General features: G+C 40.2%; 2 protein-coding genes across 4 annotated transcripts in view; one reads left to right on the forward strand and one right to left on the reverse strand.

Annotated features, from left to right (window-relative positions):
- Window positions 1-14678, reverse strand: part of fhit (fragile histidine triad diadenosine triphosphatase) — a 166780-nt gene extending 152102 nt beyond the window's left edge. The window contains exons 1-3 of one of the 3 annotated variants that reach the window (XM_062544999.1): window positions 14634-14678; window positions 8778-8887; window positions 2384-2445 (exon numbers count right to left, since the gene is read on the reverse strand). The gene's annotated coding sequence lies outside the window, so the exon portion shown is untranslated. The remainder of the gene's footprint in view (window positions 1-2383; window positions 2446-8777; window positions 8888-14633) is intronic. The other 2 variants (XM_062544998.1, XM_062545000.1) reach the window with 2 other exon arrangements.
- Window positions 14679-22317: 7639 nt separating this feature from the next.
- The window catches only part of ptprga (protein tyrosine phosphatase receptor type Ga), a 182130-nt gene continuing 178577 nt past the window's right edge, over window positions 22318-25870 (forward strand). The window contains exon 1 of the mRNA XM_062545872.1: window positions 22318-22801. Coding sequence (XP_062401856.1) covers window positions 22714-22801 — 88 coding nt within the window. The 5' untranslated portion in view covers window positions 22318-22713. The remainder of the gene's footprint in view (window positions 22802-25870) is intronic.

Raw genomic sequence — 25870 nt, forward strand, 5'->3', positions numbered from 1 at the left:
ATGACTACTCTTCAAACAAAGGACAGTCCTGTTCACCAGTCATTTTCCCCTCTGTCCATCATTACACTCATACCCACTGTGCTCCAAACACACTCCTAAAAACATACAGGTCTTAATGATGTCTCAGGCCCTTAGCCATCTCCCCATCAGAGTAGCTTTTTTTATTATTATTATTATGATCAAGTTTGACAGAGTAGCCGCTCACTCAGATCCCTTTTTATATCATCTATTGCAGACTGGTGTTTTTATCAAGCTGGCCGTGGCGGCGTCTGAACTATATTTGGACTGTCTGAATGTTGGGACTCCTCTTTGGCTCAATAAAGAACAGGTCTGATAACACACGCCTGGAGCTAACCTTTTATCCAACAGGCATACAGCACTGCAGCTGGGCTTAAGACACACTTCCCTCAAAATGAGTAAAAGAAAGAATTGAGCTTCTTCTGCAATTTCATATTGGCTGATACCGATTAGACCAAATGCAGAGCCTGCCATTTTAACCATTTATAATGGCTAACCCTGTCCCTGTTTGTTTTTTATCCCTATAAACAGACACCGTTTGTGTTCAGGATCGATCAAAGATAGGAAAAAAAAACTCATGGATATTAGTCTGAATAACGATGACTGGAACGCAATGATGACCACCCAGAGTCTGATAAATAATAAAAATAAAACCATTCGTAATTGAACAGATTGTCAGGCAGGCAGGCAGAGACTACATTCACATATGAGAAAATAAAATATATATATTTAAAAAAAAAAAAAAACACAAAAAAGGGTTATGATTTCCACAACTTAAGCACCTCGTATCCAAGTCAAACATCTGGTGATTGGAATCTAAGCACCGCGGTGATGCACAAGAGCCAGCTTCACTGGCAGCACTTTAAACAAGCGCTCCCCCAGGACCGTGGGGAGGTGCCCATCCAGCTGTGTGGCAGTTAGCAGGCTCCACTGGCAGCTGGGCGCACCCATGCTGATGGATAGCACCAAGATTTAGGCATGCCCACCATGGATTCTATTAGTGCTACTGTAAATCCCGTGCCATATCTATTCTCCACAGACCACTACATTAGACAGGTAATTTGTTTTTCTTGGTTTCTGGTTGGTTTGTACATACTGAGCTGTATATATACTGAACAAGAGACTGTAGTGAAGACACTTTCATAATGAATGCAGTAAAACTTAATGAAGGTTATGCGTATGAATGAAGTGTGCTACAATAACTATTCTCTAAAATAACTGAATAACTAAAATAATGAAACTAAGTGGGCACAAATCAATTCAACTGAATTGAAAGCAGCAGTGTAGTTTCAGTTGAAAGGTTTCAAGGCTAGTTACAGCTCGCATCAAGGCCATAATTGTGATATACTTTCATTTATTCCGCAGTTTGAGAAATTAGCTGAAATGTGTGGGAAAAGTAGTTCTACACACAAGACAGTTTTAGCGATTAAAACATCTAAATTATCACCGGAAACTAACACAACGCAAGTGACGACAGTGGAATAAGCGGGATAATGGCCTTCACGCCGTTCGGTTATACCGTTTCGCGTCAAGCCGTATCACCATCTAGAACGTGCATTAACTTTGTATAACCGAACGGCGTGTCGTCCATTATCCCTGACATATTGTTACCCCAATAAATGTATCAATAATTGCATGTACTGTAGGGCAGCGTTTCTCAAACTGTGGGGAACGAGGTTGTGAGAGTGGTGAATTTCATTTATAACACAATGGTGGCCCTTCTTCTTTATTTTTGGAAATTAGCCTTTTTTTGAGGCAATGATTGACACCTTGTCAATGACATATAACTGATGTTATTTGTCATTGATTTAGATTTTTATTTTCTCTATTTTTGGACTGATATTTATCTGTAGCCTTACTATTTGCTACTAATATTTAGAATTTTACGTTATATCAATAAATTTGACAATTTTAAGCCTCCTACTTGACCTACTACTTTCTTAGAGCGACGAGAGACAAGTGGGGCTCGAAAATCCTCCCTCGATCAAAGTGGGGAATGAGAGAAAAAGTTTGAGAACCACCGGTCTAGGGTGTAGTTGTTTTGGTTTCAGTACTGTAGTTCTCGACTAAAGTGCTTTCTTTTCTTTAAAATATTGATGCTCCATCACATTTCGAACACAGTCATCTGTCTGAATCAAGGGATAAGGTAGCGATAGATAAGGCTTCATATGCTATTGATTGCTTATTCTTAGTCTAAATGGGCTCTCTATAAGTCAATCCAATAGCATCACAACTAACCTGTCTTCTTTTACCCATCATCAGCTATGTAACAACCTTTTAAATTAACAACCGGGAGGCAACAACAAAAAAAAAATCAATGATTGCTTGAAATTATATTGTCAAATAATGCAATAAACAAACTTACCGTCGACCTCCTCACCTTCCTGCAGTCTCCTGCTGAGGTAATTACAGGCCGAGTCCAGGCTGCTGAACACAGAAAATAAAGTGACAAGAAAATTCATTACCGTTAGACGTGGCTGACATTGTCCAATTACATTAGTTCTTATGTGACAACGATATTACAAAAACAGACTGATCACATTCACAGGCTGTCTGTGAATATTTTAATTGTAACTCAGAAAAAAAGAATAACGATGATCACTTGTGCATGTGTTGACCACTCAGCTTGTTCTTTGTGACCATTAATTCACAGAAGACAACGTCTTTTGGATAGAAAATAAGGAAATAGGTCAACAAGGAAAGCCAAGACCTGCACAAATAATCATCAATGATTACAGCGGACTTGGACTGATCGAAAGACTCCTCAAAGGGTTCAGGGACACATACTGTAGTGCTTCCCTCTTGACACTATTTTCTTCCGAGATGGAGTAAATCCAGAAATCCAGAGGCCTGAAAGCACGTCAGATCAGTACTCAGGGCTGATGCAACCCTCTCCCACTACAGCCCAATTGCATGTAAGGACCAGTGAAAGACTCTGGCGGTTCTGCAATGAGTGGCAAATGTAAAGCAGTTTGGGAATTCCTCATGATGTACATCCAAGAGCATATGGATTTAAATGAAGGTGTCAGTGTATACTATTAGATATTAATCATAATGATGAAATTAAACTTATTTAGGTTATAGGCTGTATATATTCCCAGTGTGAAGCTGTTCAATGTATTGATGGCTCATTTGTGTGCCCATTTTTTGACTAAAATATCACTACCGGGTGTAATGGCAACGTTCCTCATTACCTTGAGAAAATGAAGTGCAATTTTGCGTTGTGTCTCAAAGACAAAATATTTCTGTGCAATGAGCAACTGTTTCATCCAGCGCAGGGTTTATTCTCTGCACCTTCAAAAGAACTGTGCGCATAGATTTAAACGTTTTGTCCAAACAGGTGTCAGAGTGGCACAGAAACTATATTTAGAAAACAATCTGTCAACACTACTGAATGATAAAACAATTCAATTAAAATTTCATGAAGAGGACAAATAAAATATTTACTGGCAAACCAATGCAATTCTCATTATGTAAAGAATGTATGCTCAAGGGTAATGTAATATGCCAAACTAATTAGCACAGGGCTTGCTATGCATATGGACTCACTATACGCAATCATTGGTATCACCATAAAATGATGTGTAATTTGAGAAGCACCACAAGTAAAACTTGCGTTTCCAGGGAAATATATTTTAAAGAGCATGTTTGATATATAGAAAACTTCCTTGGGGGGGGGGCTTTATTAACCACTGCAGCCATACATTTATGGGAGTTGGCTTCGCATCATTTCTGTTCGGAACACAAATCAGGATGACATCTGATGGAATTCAAGTCTTTGCAACCACACACATACACACACACACGCACACACTCTTTCTTTCTCTTTCTCTCTTTCTCTCGCTCCCTCGCTCTCTCTCTGGCGGAGGACACATTCGAGTCGAGACAAAAATCCATTTATCAAGACAATGTTTAAGCCACCCGGCAGGGCCAGGGGGAGATGTGAGCTGGCAATAAAGCGGCCGCGCTGGCAAGGGCTCTCCAGTACAGAGCCGCCCCCAGACTCCCCCAGGAAGGAGCAGGCCTGCTTTCGCTCTAGAGCAAAGTGTCTCCCGAAGGTGACAAACAGAGTGCGGGATGAGCGAAAGTGACTGTAATTAAAAGGGTTGATTAAAGTGACGGAAGGAGGCCACTTGGGGGGGATGGGTAGGGGGGGGTAAGAAATGCAAGGTTTGGGAGAGAACAAGGAAGCATGGAGGATCACAACATATCATCTGTAGCAGGGCAGAGCTGTGAGAAGACACTCAAGCACATCACGGAAGATTCAGTCAAGATGAAGGGACACTTGTCTTCTTCAGAAAGAAGTGTATCCCATCAAGTCAAGATAAGAATCAGCATCAAAAGAGAAACTACTAACTGTTACCTAACATTTTAATAAATCATGACCCACAAATGACAAACTACACACTTCATTTTGGGGTTTTTTTTCCAAGTGACAACAGTCGGTCTGTTGTGAGCCTGTTAAGACCGGGATATAAGATCATTGGGATATACTACAAAAGCAAGTTAGATGTAAAAAGGTTTTCTTTGTGTAAGCTGGCTGGACAAACCCTGAACCGGCGGAGGTAATTAGTACCACAATAGCCGTTAACTACTTTACTTCTCAACCAAGGCTTTCAATTTCAACCTCTGTGTGCATTCCCGTGAAAAGAGTGGAACTCCAAAAACACATTTACCAGAAGTATTTACCAGATATGGCTACTCCATTTGCCAACATAACTGATTATTCAACAGGCGGCGCTTCTAGACATCTTTAGCTCTTAATTCAAACATAAACTGACTCATTTTTTCAGCATAAATCACCATATGATCAAAACAGGTTAAAAGAGACTCCCTCATGTCATGACAAACCCAAGTTTTAGGCACAAAACACCTTGCTAACCCATTAATCTCACTGTGTATATAGCACACCCCTGAGAGCTGCTGAAGCTCAGGCCCAGGCTTTATGTCTTTATATAGCCCCAATAACAGTGGGCATTGGCTCAACTGCTAAAGAGTGTGCCAAACCCAAGAAAGGTCAAAGTCCAACTCAACATACAGTATCTATAGTCAACTGTATTCCAAGATGAAACAGATCACAGAGGTGTTATCCTGTGAAGAACCTGCTTGCAAACTTTGACACTGTTAACTAAAGGGTTACTCTGGCATCATTGCACAAACTACCTGGCACCACATTGAGTTTCACATGCTTCACAAAGAGTTTCCTGCTACAGTAGGTTTTGTAGCTACATGCTATTGAAACAGATCGAGTAATCCATTGTCTTTTTGCCAACAATACAACTGACAGTGAAACAGCTAAAATCCTGTGAGGATTTTGTTTTGCTTACTCAAGCAGTTACTTCACTTCCATACTTTAATTACTCAAACAGACTGCTGCATATTTATCAAGCATTGTTTTTTTTTAAAGTAAATATGACACTTTTTTTTACCCATGAGCCATCTCTCATGAGCTAGACTATTTTATAGGCCTGCCATGCATATTAGTCTAATAATGACAGGCCCAGTGGTGAAACCATTCCTGTCTAATAATTGGAAACCCTGAAAGTTATTATAGAGGGATGAATAGAAAGCAAATCATTAAGCCCCCCAAACAGACATAATAGACATAATAACCCTATTACAGCTCATTGGTAAACACTGCATTTGGGAACATGTGTTACTGAACTGTAAAACATAAACTTCAGTGGTTTGTTGAATATGTGAGGTTGCAAAAGAAAACAATATAACACAGATATTAATAAGACAATCCAATTAACTAAATTTAGAGGCAAAACTGAGTACAGTATTTCACCAATGTCATCAGCTAAAATCTTAATGTCACTGGATATATCCACTGGTCTGGATACTTCATAAAGTGAACTTCTGAACACTGCTTTCGGTGGTAACATCCTATTGAGAATGGGGAAGCCAACACCTGTGTTCTTTCTGCTCCATGAACAACCGCTGGGCTTATGTGTGAAGCATACGAAGATATACATACAGACCTGCACATGAGAATCAATGAAACACCAAGAAAATGGCAAAAATGTTTAACGGCATATAGATATATCTCGTTGATATACAGAAATGCTTATTGTTCAGAAAACAGTCTATATCAATGGCTGTATCCTTCCAAAGGCACAGTCAGAACAACCACAAACATCTTGTGTCTTTACTGATGCTTTTCTTTTTTAATTTTCTGTCTGCCACCTAGAAACTGTCAGCCTGTTTCAAGGAAGCTCGCAACAAACAGAGCACAAAGCCTGGAGTTTGGGAATGCATTAATCCCTTGAAAGAGCAGCGGCTTCAGTAGAGTGAGAGTAGGGGTGGCTGAAGCCTGGCTGTCCTCTGCTTTGCCTAAACAAGCCGTATCCCCCGCTGACCAAGCGCAACAATGATAACATACGCTGGTCTCTGGGGGGTAGTCTCTCCTCGAAATAAGCAGAAGGCCAAAAAAAAAAGGAAAGGAAAAAATAAATAAATTCATTGAAGCTCTGTGTACCAACAGCAACATCGTCCGTGCAAGGGTGAAATTAATGCAATATAATATATTAACATAATTAATATTTTTTTCCTTTCATTTCTGCCAAATAAGTAATGGGTACATGTTAAGAAATGCAATTAGCCAGGCTCCATTGCATTTATTGCCTCTGGTTACACGTTCCTGATGTGATATAAAGAAATGTGGCATTTACTCAGGCTAATATTTTCTATCACTGTTCACCATACCATGCAGATCCACCAGCTGCCAAAGATAATGCACAAATGTGATAATATATCAACTTCCCGCCATAAAGCTGTGGTGAAAATGAGCACACATTTGAGCAGCGCTGAAACAAAGATGCAGGAAATTGCTAGGTAGCGGAAGAATTTAAAAATTCACCCAGAGAGGAGCACTTTAGAAAATGGCAATAACAACTTTATTTCCCCCCCTTAATAGCAAGATAATTGGTATTCAGTCATCATATAGACAAGCAAGAGCTTTTGTAGCCTCAAAAGGCCAATACTATGTGAGGCAAGTTCTGCCTTCAGACCGATTTACAGTCTATTAAAGGCGGATAAGAACATATCAACTTATTATTATGAGTTTGCTTTTTTAAATACATCCTACAGTGTCTACGACATCATAAATGATAAGCAATTATTGTCATTGTCAATCATTTTGTGCACCTCCAACACAATCAACGCTTGAAAGAAACCTGCCCTCATGACAGCATCCTTCAGGAGGTTAATTGATAGGCAGAGGGGATCCCTGGTGGTGAGTGAAAGGTATTGCTCCCAGAAACAAAGACAGGGGATCTAATGTGGATGAAGCACTGCCCAACCACACTGCATTCAAAATCCACTTCCTCAATGGAACGAAGCAACAAAATCCCAGAGCTTACAACCAACACAGCCAAAGGACAATGGATGAAAAGGACAAACAATGCAGCAGCTTGTTGGATACCTTCATGTAAGACACTGCACGAGATGGAGTAAATTCCACACGTCATTGGATCATGTTGCACAGTCTTTTATGGCTTTAAGCTGCTGTGAACATTGTACAGTTTCCCTAGAGAGGATCTAGAGCCTACAGATGTCCATCAGCTCACGCCAGTCACATGTGGGATCATGGTCCCTTGCTGTACGACTCTTACAACATTTTTTGTCAATCTGTCTTCCATTTCCTTTCCCTCACTCTCCCTCCTCCATGCACTCCATTTCCCAGTGTTTCTAGTTTCTACTGTCTCCGTCTTCATCCTATTTATCCAGTTTATTTCTCTCTCTCTCTCTCTCTCTCTCTCTCTCTCTCTCTCTCTCTCTCTCTCTCTCTCTCTCTCTCTCTCTCTCTCTCTCTCTCTCTCTCTCTCTCTCTCTCTCTCTCTCTCTCTCTCTCTCTCTCTCTCTCTCTCTCTCTCTCTCTCACACATGAAATAAGCGCCCCATTCCCAAGGCACATTACATTTTATACCAAAACCAACACAGATAAGAAAGAGGAGACACCAACTTGTTTGCCTGATTTGGGAAATAAGCTCATTGTTTCCAATCGGATTAGCAGCAGATAAAAGACTGCTGCTTCACACCAGACAGTGTCGGATCCACTCTGCTTTGTGAATGTAGCATTGACATTGACAAAGCCGCATGTTGACATGGCACCACATTTAGCCAACACTGAGTTGCACTAAAAGCAAGGAAATTGTGTTGCACATTTAAATGCCAGTGGAAATTGCTTTGCACCTAAAGCAGCTATAAGCGATTCTGGCAGTTTTTGTCAACACAAACCCAGACCTAGTTACCATAGGAATCAACCTCGCTTCAAAGTCATATGCATACATAACATAACTGGCAGATGGGGATACTTCTGTCTCTTTGAATTATTCCTAGTTGGCTAAAAAAAATCCAAACCAAGCTCAAATATTTAGCTGCTGACTACAGCTCCCAAGAGTCCAAGAGATTACTTTTGCTTAGGACATCAATTTTAATGATAACCATAATTATATAGCTGGTACACATAGGCAATCAGATAAAGTTTGGCCAAAAAAAAAAAGATATCTGAGTGTCTTCAGCACTGGATGTAAAAAAAAATAAGAATTGGAAGAGTTTCTAGTTCTACAATATTTACCCTTGTTTTAGTTTGCTACAATACACATTCATCATTATTATCATCATCAAGTGTCATCATTATCATCAGACATTACAAGATTATATGAGGTACATGTTTTGGAAGGTTTGGGTCTGACTTTACTTTTTGCTTTTGCAGATGTTCGTGTGTAGCTTATCAGAACACAAAAAAAGGATACCTCAGTTAAATGGGTGATTTCCCTTGTATTGCTGCTGCTGAATTCAGCTTCTGCTGAGATCTGAGGTCGTCTTCGTCTGACTCACTGCCAACGCTTTCCTTTGTCCAAACCTGCAGGGCAGAGACAGGGCCGGAGTAGGGCTCCATGTAAATGTGCAAAAAAAAGTACAATTGAAGTGACTTGATATTCTGACAACAGCGCAGCCGATTTCTCTTGTGAGTGGAACGCGCCCTTCTGACCCCTGTAGTGAAAATGATTCTGCTGGTCTCCTCTCCACAGCCCACTCAAGTCCTGGCCCTCTCCCTGACCTCTGCGAATGGGTGAAATGACAGAACTGGAACTGCAGAACTCAACAAAGGTCATTTGCCAGGTGACCTCCTCCTTCTATTTCTCCAAAAAAAAAGAAAGAAAGAAAGAGAGAAAGAAAGAGAGAAAGGGACGAGGACTACAGGGCTGCAGAGAGTGAGAGAACACCATGTCACTCACTTTCAAAGTTATAAAGAACTAAATGCATAACTGATGAAATCTAGGAGGAGTTCACTTCACACACTCAAAATGGGCCTAGGAGGACATTTGAAAGGGGAATGAGATAGATGGCCACTACAAGAGGATGGCTTCAGCTAAAAAGGCAGTAAGACTGGCTAACCCTCAGCTTGTGTGTTAATTTCATACTGGTCACCTCAAGCAAATTTCGGGCGGCATAGGTGCTCGATTTCATTCGCGACACTAGGCAGCCTGGATTCCATGGATCTAATATTCGCCTCAGCTAGGGAACCAATCGCAGAACGGGGTGTACAGCAAGACGATGACAACATCTAAGCAACATATCGAAGCTTGCATTTTGGCTCAGAACCAAACCAGATTTTGTTCAAATCTACACACCAACTGTATCTCTACTGAAAAATGCAAGGTTCATTTATCTAATGTTATTTTGAAGTATTAAAAATGCTCTACATATGTCATCTGTTATAGGCTAATTGATACCACTGGCTAGCCTATGAGCTACGCACAGACACATTTGACAGACATCCGTAGCGCCCAATAAACGCTCATTGAGATGTGGTGGTGTTAGCCAGGCTAATATTCAGCTACATATGTAATGGTAGCTAGTTGGCACACTAGCAGTGTATCCAAACACCTTACGAAATGAGCTAAAAGATATGGCCTTTAGTTCCCTTGCTAGCACACCTGCCTCCTAGTCTGGCTATCACTACTAAGCTCAATCATTTAAGATTGAACATAGTCTGGGGAGTCTGCGCTTTATTTCTACTGCACAAGAGGTGTGAACAATGGGCATAGTTCAAATGACTCGGTACGCTTTTGGATAATCCTTCAACCAATCAGACCAACAATCCGGGTGTGCCTTTTGGATAATAGTTTGTGATAGGACCCAGAAGATGTGGACAAGAAGCAGGGGAGATAGATGTGCAGGTTTCCAGCCTGAGCTGCAGGGCGAAATCCAAATCGCCGGCAGATCAGGCAGGGTTTACCCAGCCTATACCTGCCTCCCAATCCAGTGTTCTGCATGTGATTGACTGGGAGGAGACGGACAGACAAAGAGAGATACAGTACACACACACACACACACACAGTCACAACTCTTCCAGCATGCCTGGCGAATACAGGGGCCCCATAGCAAGGACTGCACCTGTTTAATTATACATGAAGCGGGAGAATCAAATCAATTAGGTATTGCTGTGGTATGAATAAATGGTGCATAATTGATGCCTGGTCTCGTACATAATGCATCTCTGTCCACATCTTTTACATCTACGATACAGTATGTACAGTTTTATTGCTTGGGTGAGGAAAGCACTGAGATGAATGAGGCAATTACATACAGTATATGCAACTTATACTGCAGCTGAGCCTGAGCCTGAGCCTGACCTTCCTTTTCAGATTAGCCTACATAAAAAAAATATTATAAAAAGAGCTATTGTAGCTCCTACTGACATAAGATCTTAAGTACTTGATATGTTCACCATTGTCATATCCCTCTCGCTTCAGTTAGATATGTGTGTGTGTGTGTGTGTGTGTGTGTGTGTGTGTGTGTGTGTGTGTGTGTGTGTACACGTTGGGGCAAACCGACTAGCATTCATTTAGCTATTTACTGTACTTATTGTAGTAGAGACAGATGGCTTCCATTAGAAGGAGGCTCCATGTGACATTTTTAAACAGCACCGCTGAGAAAGGGACAATTAAAACGTATTCAATCAGGTTTCCAAAATTAAAACATCCAGTTGGACACAACTAGACCCCCACTGATCCCAGACATTCTGGTATTCTTCCTAAAATATCACGACAAAGGAAAAGCAGGGCTCCCACTAAACAGGTATAGGTCCACAAGAAACATGAACAGGAACCTAAAATCATCTTTTAAATGTCAGGGATATAGACAATAGGCTATCGCAAATCTGTTAACAAAGGACTAAGTTCAGCAAAAACCTATACATGCTATCCTTGCTTTAATAATTCAGTTGTGATATGAACTATAGGGTAAACACCAGGCAAGCTACATAATATGAGACCAATGAAGAGAGAGAGAAGGAGAGTGCTGCGTTGGGTCAAATATAAAGATTAAAATATAATAATATGAGACCATAATAATATGAGACCATTCTCTTATGAACAGTGCAGCAGAACCAGTCATTGTAAGGAAACACTGTATGGTGCAATGACTGGCAAATTCACAAGTCAGCTGTGGCTTTAAAGTTTGACATGCCACACTCAAGGACTTATGCAACTAATGATGCATTGGCACAGGGCTCCACATGGAAAGTGTCAGGCTTTTGAGTAAGCAGATGAAACAATATCATTATATTACAAATACTGCTGTGTTTTCAATAACTATAACTATTCCCAAATCTGATTTCTGGCCCTGCAGCCTGTGTTAAAACCGCTGTTATTCTCAAAACGTCAAACAACTTTTGCTCCGACTTTGACCTAGAGATATGGTTAAAAATGCACCATTTTCATACACCATTAAAAACTACATCAACTACACACATGGTTATCTGGGTGTCAGCCATTGGCTCATAAAATAGGCTATCAGTTTAAAGATACAACATCTGCTTAGTTTTGTGCATTAAAGGCATCAAAGGGACATGCCAACCTTTTCTAGAAATGAGCTTATTTAACTTGAACCCCAGAGTTAGATAAGTGTATATAAAGCCTCATCTTCTATGTGCATGCAGGCTGCAGCAACCCAGTCTGACTCTATAGTTCACTGAAAATGGGTTCCAGCAGTAGCTTCCTTTTAGCTATAGGCCAACTGGTAGAACCCACTTCCAGTGAATTGTGCTAAGCTAGGCTAACACAGTCAGACTGGGGTACTGCACACACACAGAAAAGAGAGTGGTATGTATCCTCTTATCCAACTCTGGGGCAGATGGTGAATGAGCTAAATTTGCTGTTTTCTAATGTAATGGCCTATGCAGACTACACGGTTCCAGCCCAATTTTGCCACAACTGTGTCGTGGGCCCGTGGCCAACACATTTCCAGTGTCGTGTCCGTACAAAAGTCGGGGATGACGTCCGACGGAGGAATGTGACATATTCAAAAAATATGTCACATTCCACATATGTGTGGAAAAAATATATGATATAATATTTTTATATAATAATGTGAAATTTGTAAATGATAAAAGCCCCATCTGATTAAAATCAGTTTAACTCCCATGTTCATTCATTGACAACATTTCTAACAGACAAGTATGGTTGTCTCATCTTCATTCACAATGTGTGGTAAAGAAAAACAGTTTTATTCGCTTGTTCGTATGGTAGTGATTAGTGAAAAGTAATAGACTTTGGAAATGTTGTAAATGAAAATGTGTGGGACCTCTGGTTTTAGTGCCTGTTCAGGGTTTCTGCATGTTTCAAATAAGTTCACTTTAAGACTTTTTCAGACCCTAATGAATTAAAGACCTAAATGAAGAAAACCCATTAAAAAGTCAAAGTGACAGAATTACTTTTAAGTCACAAGTTAGGCCGGCTGAGTGTACAGTGATAAATTCCAATCGGGCTGTTTGCTGTTTACATCACACAAAACCACTATGTCGCCAATGCATTTCTCCAACAAAAAAAAGAAGGGCAACAGAGGAAGCGGTAAATTAACATGAAATTACAATTTAAAATAGAAGACGTGGTATTTAATATGTGGACATAGATCTTTTTAAGGCTTTTTGAGACAGAATTTCCATTTTAAATTCTATAGTTTTCAAGAATCCACAGAAGCCTGGCCTAACTCGAACTGTTCAGAGACTCAGATACACCAGGATGCCTTTTCCAAGCCTGAAAAATGGGATTTTAAACTGAGTCTGTGGTTCTAAACGCAAACAACCGGTCCAGGGTCAGGATAAGAGCAGAACAAATCTCTACTACAGACCTCTCACATCCTGGTCACAAACTGTTCAACCTCCTTCCCTCTGGTAGACGATACAGGGCATTGTTTGCCAAAACCAGACAACACAAACAGCTTCTTCCCCCGAAGTCAGTCTGTCAGTCAGTCACTCACTCTGTTGAACACTCAGAAATAGCACCCACCCTTACACCAAACATAGTCAATCAAACTGTTCTGCGCATCTACCTCATGTGCTGCTCTTCAAAGTTACAGTATTGCTAGTGATACATTATCATTGCACTGAACTGCCTTGCACTATATTTAATATTTAATCCTAAACCTCAGTCTATACTGATATTGCACTATTGCACTATTCTCACCCTCTTCAATTGTATGTTACATCTTGTGCCTGTTAAGGTGTCCACGACCATGGTAACCTGACAGGGACAACAAGGCAGACATTCCCAGCTGCACTCCCCCTACAGACAATTGCATTCCCACCCATAGTGTCTATTTATTGCAATTGTAGGCCTACATACTGTATAGCCTTACTCCACTGACATTAATTCTGTTCTTACTCTTCTGTATTTTTATTTTTTATCCTGTCTATATTATTGTTGAGTACTGTATTGTTGATTGCTGTTGAGAGCAAAGATTAACTGGAGCCATACATACTCCGTTTGTTTAGCCTATGCAAACCTGGCCAATAAAGCTCATTCTGATTCTGATTCATTCTGATAAATGTTCTGGCATAAGGATTAATCAGATTCCCTTAAACTGCAAGATAGCCTATGACTTGTGAGACATAATTTAGCCTATTACATAACGCATCAAATGTAATGATACTGACCCATGCAAAAAGCCTAGTCATGTTTTGGGACATCCTACTGCTTGACACTGAAGACCATTCACACATCTTGGAATCTTGGATGGTGAGGGTCAAGGGTCAATGGCTGTGTATTTCAGTGTTTTGATCACCTAACACCAATGACCAGACTAATGGAAACACTGATCCTTCAAGGTTTTAAATCAAGAGAACACGTGTGCAGAAGATAATATTTATTGTTAAATCTACGGCGCTTAACAGTGAAAGGAGTGGGAAACAGGGGTAGTAGGCTACAGCTAGCCTACTATGTTTAGAAAACGAGCGTTACCGGAGAGGATCAGCCTACAAAACGGAATACCAGTAGGCAACTACATTGTTGGTTGCACTGTAATAACCACTACGAATGACTGCATCTTTAAGGCATCTTGAAGAAGCTGATGTTAACCAACCACACCGAGAGTTGGAAGTGGAAATCAATCGGTAGCTTAATCGGTTTTGGACGAAGCCCAGGACGCTTGTAAATGTGGCAACCGGCGTAATGAGCGCACGTCGCTCTTCAGCATTTAGGAGTAGGTTAAAGATTCCGTATTGGCAAATAGGTAAGACTGTATCAAACGCAGTAAATTAAAAGACAGACAACACTTCACACTGAAAAACGAGCCATAGCTGAGCTGCCAGTTCAGGAACTCACCTTCCGTGTGTGCGCGTCAGTAGCCCCAATGTACCATGGGTGATGTAGTTTCTCTGTAGAATATTCCAGTACACATTCTGTCTAGCGTAGAATAGCCTACATGGTGAAACGTGCAGAGAACTTCATGTTCCACAAGTCTATATAACTAACGTTTGATTAGATATTTCTAAAAATTCTGCATCAGACGGTTAATTGTATATTCTAGTGGCTGCAACCACCAAATACAATCATTGTATTAATCTCAAAGGTGTTGAGGGGAGGGGATTGCAACCTTATTTTGCCCCATCATCTGTTCCAGTGATCTGTTTTAGAAGTTCACATAAACTATAGATGAACTATAGATGAACTTCACAAGATGTGCAATAAACAATGTTTTCCAATAAAACTTACAGATTTTGACCAGGATTTCATGTAGGCTAGGCCTATAGGCCTACAATTATTTAGCCTACATTAGGCTATAACCAATTTGAAAACCAAACCAACTGATTTGAAAGCATCCATCACAGGCACATTATTCAGATATAAGGGCGCGGCACCAACTTCAAGAACAGCAGTCATAATTATAATTCATACATTAGGCCTACAGCTCAATTAATTAAACAGTCAGTTAAACAGACAGACAGGACTCATTTTCAACCAATCAGAAGGGGCTAGAGCAATTGTGTCGTCAGCTGCAAAGTTTATGAAGCTTTTTATGTAAGTCATAAATTGATTTTAAGAAGAGATGGTGGAAAGTGTTCAATATATTCCAAATGCAATTGATTGGTTCATGTCCAAACCAAAAAAAAAAAAAGCTATAGGCTAAAGAGGTGGGTGTTTTTTTCTTTTGTTTTTTTTCTTTTTTAAAAAAAATAAAGACTACAATCAAAGGTAAGATTGATTTCCTGTCTTACAATGTCAAGGGAGTGATCCCACATCTGGACATGACAGACTGTGTCATCATAAAACCTTCCTTTTTTGGCAGAGTCTCTCTTCCCTTCTCAGTTCCACAATACAGCATAATTCTCCCACATAAATGGCCCAGGAGCGTTCCAAAGTCTTGAAATCTAATCCAATAAACATTCTAAATCCATAAAATATAATATTTCATAAAACAGCACACAGACAGAAAAGCTAAAATATAATTGTCATTCATACAAATACATTTCTAGGCTAAATCTGTGCTGTGTCTTTTATTTTATTTTTTTATTTTTTTGGACATAAGACTCCAAAAAGGGTAAAGGTCAAAGTTTTTTGGCCCACATTGTTAACCCGTCTGTAGTCCTACCTAGCAACCTGTGCTCAAGACATGTGCGGTGAACCTTACAGTTACGGAGTCCATTCAAGCGGAGTTAATTAACAGCTGGTGGTGTGTATGTCGATGTAGATGCAAATTACAAACATTAGAATGTGGCAGTACCTCATCCTCAGTGGTGTTAGATTCAGGCGTTCTCAGTTGGTTGCCCAGTTTAAAATGTTTTCAGTGCTACAAACAGTATCACTAAATCTACAAAATTATTCAGCTGCTGTTTTCTTAAAACTCTGTGAACATGTTCAGATTTCTTACACTCTTTTTTAAAAAAACATCCTCTCTGTTCAAGTCTGTAAAACTAACTGGGTTTTTTAGCAGCCATATTTTGCCTTAGTGAAAGAAATGTTGTTTAACAAGTATGTGCATTAAAAAGAAAAGCATTTGCACAAAATCATGCACACACATAGCAACATTGGCACAATGTGTCCTCAAAATCCTTGGGAGATGCTCTGTTGAAAAGGCTGTGAGAGGTTTTACCATCATCCATTTTGATTTGAAGACAAAGTATTCAAGACCGGACCACTCATTTATCAATGTCATTTATTTTCTTTATTTTCTAAGATGTTTGCAGAGTCCTCATACCTGTTTCATAAACAACGTTTTTGTTATTTGCCATCTTCTATTTTATGAGGACTTCAAATATACTTTTCTGCAAAGAAGGCCAAACATGCTCTTTGTGACACATTTTAATGCTGAGCATGTCTCAAGGTGATTGTTGACTGTCAGTGGGAAATATAAGCATGCAGTATTCTGAGCTATTGTCGACTGACGCAAGCTTGTAAACATGCTCTATTATTTAAGTCAATGGCATTTCCTCAATTGCCAAGGCCCTTTCTGTTAATGCTTCACTGTGTATTACTCACCTCCACACACTTCTTTCATAAAATAGACAAGCCCTCTCTCTCTCTCTCTCTCTCTCTCTCTCTCTCTCTCTCTCTCTCTCTCACACACACACACACACACACACTAACACTAAACCAAGTCCAACAAAAAAGACAGAGAGAAAATGAACATTTCTTCAGTGGTAACTGCATTGACTTGTCATGAACAGGATTCATTCCAATGGGATTCATTCCTTTTCTGACAATATTTAAGCCTTTTTCCTCATGTTAATCATCTTTTGAATCTATCATGATCCCATTATGGTGCATAAGTTATGCATGCTGTATTGTATGTAGGGTTTATGAGTTATTTCATATTTTGTGGAAATATGTTAGTTATAATCTGTTCATGCAAAATATGTTATATTCATTTTCCCACTGAGTTCTAGTCTATTCAACCTTGAAGATAATCAGACCCCAGAGTGAGTCTGTCTGTGGTATTGCATGTTCATTCCAGACATAACTGACAGAGAGATACAGAGACATACTGACATTCACACAGATATAGGCCTACTGACATTTACTCTCCTTTAGTTAAAGGATCATAGTTATTTTTTCTAGGACATTTAGTACACTAAATCTCCACATATTCAGAAGTGTTGTCTGGAAATTCAAATGACTCTGTACACTTTTGGATAGCCCTTCAACCAATCAGACCAATGATCTTGATACATTTTTGGGATAAGCTAGTTTGTGATTGGGCCCAGAAGATGTGGACAGGAAGCAGGAGAGATGGATGTGCAGGTTTCCGGCGAATCCAAATCGTTCACCCAGCCTAAGTGCCCCTAAAACGGCTTAAAACACTTACATTCTCCCTCATCTTTGAAATTTAGGATCTCTCTGTCCTCACCCACACGTTAGCTAGCTTGTTTGTATCTTTATGAAGAATGGTCCTACTCAGAATTGGCCCTTATGATGCACTTATGCACTGATTGCTGAATTAGCCCGCCAGGGCTGTGTTTGGACATCCCGGATGGGTGTTGCACCCAGTATATCAGCCTGTTACGATAAAGATAGATAGATAGATAGATAGATAGATAGATACTTTATTGATCCCCAAGGGGGGATTTATGCGAGTTAAAATTGTTATTTTTGGGCAAAACAACATGTTCAGTGTCAGAGTAAGATGTTAGGCGCAGAAAATAACAAAAGATGCCGTTACGAGCACGAGCACAAGTTAACGCTCCGATGGAAAGAAAGTGGCCGCATTGAGAGCCTTTCATGCAAAGAGCCCATAGAACGCTTTAGTTGCTCTCCCAGTGTAGTCTGACTGTGAGCCTAATTCTATGTTTCTATAGTGTGCTTGCTTGCACACTACCCCAACAAATACCAACAAACACCAACAGTTGGGTCGGTATGCACCACCCATCTGTGTGTTTTGTTGTTGTTGTTGTTGTTGTTGTTGTTTGGTGTTTGTTTGATGTTCATGTTTGACATCCATTTCTTGCAGCAGCAAGGAGGTGTCAACCGCGCACAATTTGACCTCACTTTGTAACGGTCACATTAAATAGGTGTAAACACAAGACTCAGACATACAAAGACACACAAACATACACAGAGGAATGTGTGTGTGTGTGTGTGTGTGTGTGTGTGTGTGTGTGTGTGTGTGTGTTTGTGTGTGTGTGTGTGTGTGTGTGTGTGTGTGTGTGTGTGTGTGTGTGTGTGTGTGTGTGTGTGATAGATAGATAGATAGATAGATACTTTATTGATCCCCAAGGGGAAATTCATTCTAATGTGTGTGTGTGTGTGTGTGTGTGTGTGTGTGTGTGTGTGTGTGTGTGTGTGTGTGTGTGTGTGTTTATTGCTTGATCAGTTCCATTGAGATGGCTCTTTAGGATCTCTGGCCACACTCTCTGGGACTGTTCAGATGTTGCTGTCTGTGTTGCTTCTCCATTGATGGTGCCCTGCTTGTATGGGGTCCAAACTTCTAGCCTCTCTCTTCTCTATTGTCCACCCATGCCCTCCAGACAGAACTTAAACTTGAGGCAGTGAATGCAATGAGATGGATAGGCAGGACAATCTCTAATTTCTGACTTATGGTTTAATGATATCCATACTGTACATGTGCTGATCTATGTGAAGGGCCTCAGAGCAGTGCTAAAAAGGTAGTCATTACGATTCATTATTATGAGTCCTTAGGAGTCTTTAGGAATCTTCATGATGTTGATGTCATGTGATTGCAGAAATTGAAAAAATATGTCTGATATTCTCTTCAACTATTTTAAATAAATGATTACTGTACAACACACATACTCATACTTTTGCATATTGGTTCAATTAAATCTACCCATCCCTCAAGTGTGCTTGCTTTAGTAGCATTTATTTAGCCTTCGTATATATGAAGATATTTTGATATTAAAATATATTTATTTTGACATTGGTTTATTTAATTCACATTTGTTATAGAATATTAGGGGGCATATGCTAGGGAAAGCATTGACTTACAGGCAGAGCTTCAGTGATGTTGATGTCACTACTGACTACCTGTGGTTAATGGAGTTCAGGGACCTCGCTGAATGCATTTTGAATTTGCTTTGGATTTTTGACCACCTTCAAACAGAGCACACATAAAGCTGACCAGAGTAAAAAGACCCACCCTTACACTGTTGTGTGTCTAGAGTCCTTTGGGAGTAGCCACCGGGCAGGCAGTGCAAACCATGATCAGGTACCTGTATAGGTGACTGTTCACTAAAGCTTTGCCAAACTACCTACAGTACGTATACAGGCCTACTTCCACGCCACTTGTAAATAGCATGTAAATTGTGTCTCTCGAGTTCTTCTGTCGTGAATGGAGGAAGGCTGATGGATATATAATTGTCACTAACCTTCAAAAGCATGTAAATTGTGTCTCTCGAGTTCTTCTGTCGTGAATGGAGGAAGGCTGATGGATATATAATTGTCACTAACCTTCTGTCTGAAGATCATGGCAGTGAAGATAATGCTTGCCACTTTCTCTATTTGCCTCAAGTTTCAGACCTAATAACTTACACTTCTTCTTCATACTGTACCTCTTCAGAGTTTGCGTACATGGTTCCAATATTCATCTAATAACCCATATTTCATGGGCCCTTTCATTCAGTAATGCTCTAGTCCTTGAAGTGTGTGAGCGGTCTTTCTTCTGAATGTCTGAAGCAGATCTTTATTAAGCCAGCATATTACATTACACTACATTACATTTAGCTGACGCTTTTTAACCAAAGCGACTTACAATATGGTAAAAACATTTTAATGTTTATTTCTTGAGAGTTTTCTTGAGCTTTGTAAGTCCTGCTAAATAGCCTAGAAGAACTCTAGAAAATAAAAGCCTCAGTATTATTATTATTTTCTTTATATCAATACTTAGGCCATATAGCCACCATTTTAAAAATATATATGTATTTCATATGAATGGCTATTTTTACTCCTACACTCAAGGGCATATGAATTAGCCAACTATATATTGCAAAAGAAGCTAAAAGCTGCATTTGATTGCTTGAAGTAGCGTTTTATTATAACTTAACATACTGAAGAATAGATTATATGGCCCTCAGTGTGTATGAAGTATATGGCCTCAAATATGTAAATAGAACAGTACTTTACGATGGTTCAGCATGTCCTATTTTCTCAGTGAAGCAAAACACACATCTTTTCCCCTGCTATTAATAAGAATGCCATCAAAGGGGCACTAAAAAATATGAATGATGTAAATCCAACTGGGACAGAAATCTGATGGAGTTATGGATTTGAAGTTGTGGATTTCCCATAACTGTGGACCATTTCTGTATTTCTGTAGGATAAATGAGAAAATGTCAACATTCAGGCCACCTAATTGTGCAACTGTGTGTGTGTGTGTGTGTGTGTGTGTGTGTGTGTCTGTGTAAGAGTATGAGAGAGAGAGAGAGAGAGAGAGAGAGAGAGAGAGAGAGAGAGAGAGAGAGAGAGAGAGAGAGAGAGAGAGAGAGAGAGAGAGAGAGAGAGAGGGGGGGGGTTCATACACAACCCTGGCTTGTACATGGAAAACACACAGTTGCTTGGATTGAGATGTAAACAATCTCAACCGATCAACACAGTGCATCAGGAGCATGGAAGAGGGTGTTTGACTAATGATCTCAAATATCAACAACCTTTAGGATCACAGACTATGCGTTTGATCAGCTTTCCCAAGCTTTCGCGAAACTGAAACCAAAGCATGGAGTGAATCTGTAATGTAGCCTTATTCAGATATTGTGCTCCAGGTAATGTTTGGAGATGACTTAAAGACACAGTCCACAATTATAACCCAAACACACATTGGCTGGGTTTCCCAAAATCGTTAAGAAGCTCTTAAGTCCTAAGAACTTCTTAGGAGCGTTCTTAGAACATTCTTACAACGCTCCTAAGAAGTTCGTAGCACTTAAGAGCTTCTTAACAATTTTGGGAAACCCGGCCATTGTTTCTATTTTATCCATTTTCTCCTCACAGTCCACAACCTAGCAATCTGTTCAGTGTTTCCACTAAAAATAAAATGCAGTACAGACTCTGTAAATGGCAGCAATCAGCCACTGACAGACTGAGTGATAAAAATGTCTACCAAAGCATGTTGCTTAGGAGCATATGAAGACAGTGTTTTAGTTGAGCTGAAATATCAATAACTTTTTTGCCAGAGTCGCTTTAACCAGATTCACAATTTGGGTGTTGAATTATCTTCAGAAACTGTTGTTTATCACATCCTTATCCTCTGCCATGGAGGATTGTTGGGCAAAATTCAAACACCAATGGCTTAAAAGACGCAAAGGGCGCTCAGGGCGCTCAGGAGTCTTCAGATTTTCACTAGTTTTACTCAAAAGAGAAAAGAATTTGCTGAGGCACTTCGATATTTTAAAAATAAGTATAGAAAGCCTTCAATATGACATGATGAGCACTGTAAGCATAGGGTCCTGATGAAGGCCAATGTGGCCTTAACGCGTAGGCCCACGTGCTTTTAAACCAACAGCTTAAAATTCATCTATGTTCCCCTGCAGTTATACACAATCAGACATCAGAAAGATTGAACAGTGATATTGATTGATTTATGTGAAAACTTTTGATGCATACATTTTAATTTCAAGATAACTGGCAACAATATGGATAACAACATAATGCAGTCACTGAACAAATTGAAATAAATGTTCTTTTTGGGTGTACAAATAGCCTGCACAGACAAGCTGAGATGTTCTTATGCATTTTCTCTAAATCATTCTCTAGATTTTTTTTTTCCATTCTCTAGAAATGCAGTATTGTACAGTCTATAGCTGTCTTTGTCGTTGCCTTATGACATTATCTTTCAGATCGTTTTATTTCAGTAAATAAAGATGAACAGGGCATGCTAGTCTGATGGAAATTGACACTTTGGATCTCATCAGTAACCTACTCCTCGGCGCTAGGATCCGGAGGAGTGTGCAGTCTTCCCTCTCTCCCTCGCCTTTTTCTCCCCAGCCTGTTTTAAAGTCTCTGCCAGACTTGGGCTCACACGCTACTTCCTGGATGGAGGAATGGAAAGCTTCCAGCACCGCTCCAACTATTATCTCTCTGTTTTCGCTTGAACTGCTGCAGCCCCGCGCTGCACGGACGTTTACCGTAAAATTATACGCTATTTTCCACCATCCTCGACAAATGAACTGAATCGGAATAGTACTACATTCCTCCCGTCATGAGTATTTCGGGGAGTACTGAGCTGTTTGAGAGATTCTGAGACAGAAAAAAACTGTTTCCTGGCCGTTTGTACTTCGACAGATTTCTCTAAGCAGAATCCACTCTTTTTAGAAGCAAGAAGTTTGTCTGTCTGGGCGCCACATTTGCGCTGAAGGTTTTTTGGCGAATTTCCATCGTCTGGGCAAGTTTTTGTTTATTTTACAGACTATTCAGTCAACAGTTGCCTTATTTATTGGTTGCTCTCCATGTGCAGAGTGACATGCGGAGGCTACTGCAATCGTGTTGTTGCTGGATCTTGTCTCTGATTTTGTCAGCCTTCGTGCTCTTTTGGGCCGACTGTCATCCCGGTAAGTTTGTGAAATTAAATTCTTCAGTTCATTAGCGCAGCGTCTGAAAATGACGTTTGGAGTGATCATAACCCGACGAACCGAAATGAATACGCCATGAAATATTTTCCCCATATGTAATTATTAGCATTTTGACACAACCCATTTGTAATCGACACCCTGATTGTTGGTGTTTGCTTTGTCTCTCTACCTGGATATTAATTTATCGGACTGGTTGTATGAACACCAACCTGATTAGCCTATGCCTTGCAACAATGTTGCCATCTTGCAGTTAAATGCATAACCTTTGATTGATACATAACACCATGGAATCCATAGCCAAACCGTTATTTTACGGCGATGCTTGTCGTGGGCTATAACTGAAGCAGCGAAGACACAAACAGTCTAACTTGTGTTATAAATTGGAACAAATGCGATGTCAAAATGCGTTGTTTCTGTCCGTTATATGCATTCATCGTTTTCATTAACATTCTGCGAAACCGCGCATTTACGCAAGAGAGGACGGAATTGGCGTCTGCGTCGGCTGCAAGTTGATCTTAAATACTGTGGTGAATGTGCATGCCTCTCATCGTTCTAAGTATGACCATTCTTGACGGCGAGAAAAGGAGACGTCCTGTAAACCTTTTTAAAATGTAGCGCCTTTCTATAAGCTGATGATTGAGACTATCTGGCTATCCATAGACAGTCCGACTTAAACAGATCATTTAAACGCATGTCTGTAATCACTGATCAATGACATTCCGTTATTCGACACCCTAAAGATGTCAAAGCAGAATCTCTGCTTATTTTTTATTATCATGAATGACCTTGAATAGGATCCATCAGCCTTTTTGACAATTTGATTGTGATGACAAGCAATCCAAGAAGTGTAGGCTACAATAATCAGAACCGACTCAAAAGAGCTCATAGATACAGCTGATGCAAATACATTTTCCTCTTTGGTGTACTTGGCGATGATGGGTTGACGTGGACATTCACAATTGCATCATTCCTTCTTAACAGAATAGTTGAACTCCAGAAATCAAATAAAGGGTTGGGTTCTAGTTTCCGTAGTGAAATGAAGAATTAATTTGTCAGAAATTGGGGTCATACAGGAAGTAATACAAAAGCCACATAGGTTTAGTTATTCACCTGAAGCACTTTTTTGCCCCTTACCTCTTACAGATAAGGGCATTGTTTGCAGGGTATAAAGGGGTGAAAGTATCACTCTTGCCTCAGGGATTTTGTCCGATAAGTTTAAATCCGTATACTAATGCAAATATACAGAAGAATAGGATGTAGCAAGATGTTATAATTCCTTTCGAAACAAACATCAATATGCATGGATTGTTTTCTTCTTATCCAGTTTGCATAAACAGTGCTGACCCAGTTATGGGTTATTTTTTTTTATAGTTAAATCTAATCAAAGTCGCATCTCATTTTCCTTCCTCTGCATGTTGTAATAAAATTCCCATCGCATCGGTCCTTGCTTTCATGGTGCTAGAACTATAAAATAAAAACCAGCTCCCCACTTATGGACACAACATTAGCATTTCTTTTTCACTCTAAAATGACAACTTTTTTGGTAAACAATTGGCTCTCCACATACATGTCAACTCGTACTGACATACATGAAGATAGATAAGATTGATATTGCCAATCTGTGTGACAAAACACCTCCACAGAAACTTAACTTTGCACTGAACTTCACCCTCTTTAAAAACAATTCGTAGCCTCCTTTTTTGATCTGTGTCGTGTGAGTTTTAGACAAGATGTAATGGAGGGAGCTGAAAGCTGAACTATCATCTTGGCAAGTGGCAAGCCTGTCTTCAAGCTCCAAAATGTCACTATGCATGCTGGGTTTGCTTTCATTAGAGGGGCTGATGAGTGCACCGTGCATAAGACATTGTCACCAAAGGACAAGAGCCAAGAACACCTCACAAGGACTCGGACATATTGATGTACTGCTGTCTTTCCTCATATTTGTCCATGTAGTCTCTCTCTCTCTCTCTCTCTCTCTCGATAATAGCTTCCCTTCCCTGTATGAAGCTGTCTGCGGCTACTCTAATGTAAGTCAGTGATGAGGTGGGCAGGGTAGGGTGGGGTGCAAATGAAGATATACTCTGTTCTCTCCACTCCTTTATGAGCAACCACTCTTTGTCTTAGACCCCCCCCCCCCCCCCCCCGCCCGATTCTTTAACAGCCTCTATGACTGACTTGCTGTATTCAGTTCTGCTGAAAGGTTAATTTAGCAGGATTCAGTGTTTCACAAAAAACAGGCAGAGACGCAAACGTCGCAGAAAATGGAGAACAGTTTGAGTATATTCATGCCCGCTATGCTCGTATGAGAGATGTGTCTACACACCCCTCACTCTGCCGAATCCGATAATGGCCAGTCTGCTGAGTCTGCAATGAAAAAGCAAAAAAAAAAAAAGAAAAAAACATCTGTTGGCAATCTAAAAAAGTGCTGAATATCACCCTGGGGTGTCTCATACCGCTGGGCATCTCTGACCTTAGTGAAGGCAGGGGCAGTTTGTGGTGCTGAACGACCATATTCTGTCTTCCACGTGTGATACGAGGTGTTGGGCTTTCAGTTGCAGGTTTATAGCTCAACTGTAACCAACACATGAACTCAAATTCGATAAAGATAAAAGATTCTGGTATGTTAGCCAGTGTATGCAAAACAAATCCAGATAGGCAAATTGTTAAAAAAAAAAAGAATCCTTCCAGGCTGACTGTGTGTTTCTCCTTTCGTTGTTTAGCAGAAGAATATTACTAAAGTGCCCTCTTCCTCTCTGAACTGACACTTAAATCTCTCTCTCTCTCCCTGGTGGATGATACCCAAGTTTGACATTTAGGGAGGATTGTATGTTCCCTTGGCCTCTGTGACAACATTATCATCATCATCATCTTTCTCAGCACTGGCTATTATCTGTCTTACTGAGGCACCAAAGCAGCTATAATGTCCGCCAGGTCACTTTATCAGTCACACAAGCTGTCATCGTCTCCAAGCTCCTCTAATAGATTGATTAAAAGATATGGTGGGACGCGGACAGTTAACCGCGTGGGTTGCCGGCGGGCAGCGGTTGC

This window comes from Sardina pilchardus, chromosome 9, assembly GCF_963854185.1.
Source record: "Sardina pilchardus chromosome 9, fSarPil1.1, whole genome shotgun sequence".
Classification (NCBI taxonomy): Eukaryota; Metazoa; Chordata; class Actinopteri; order Clupeiformes; family Clupeidae; genus Sardina; species Sardina pilchardus.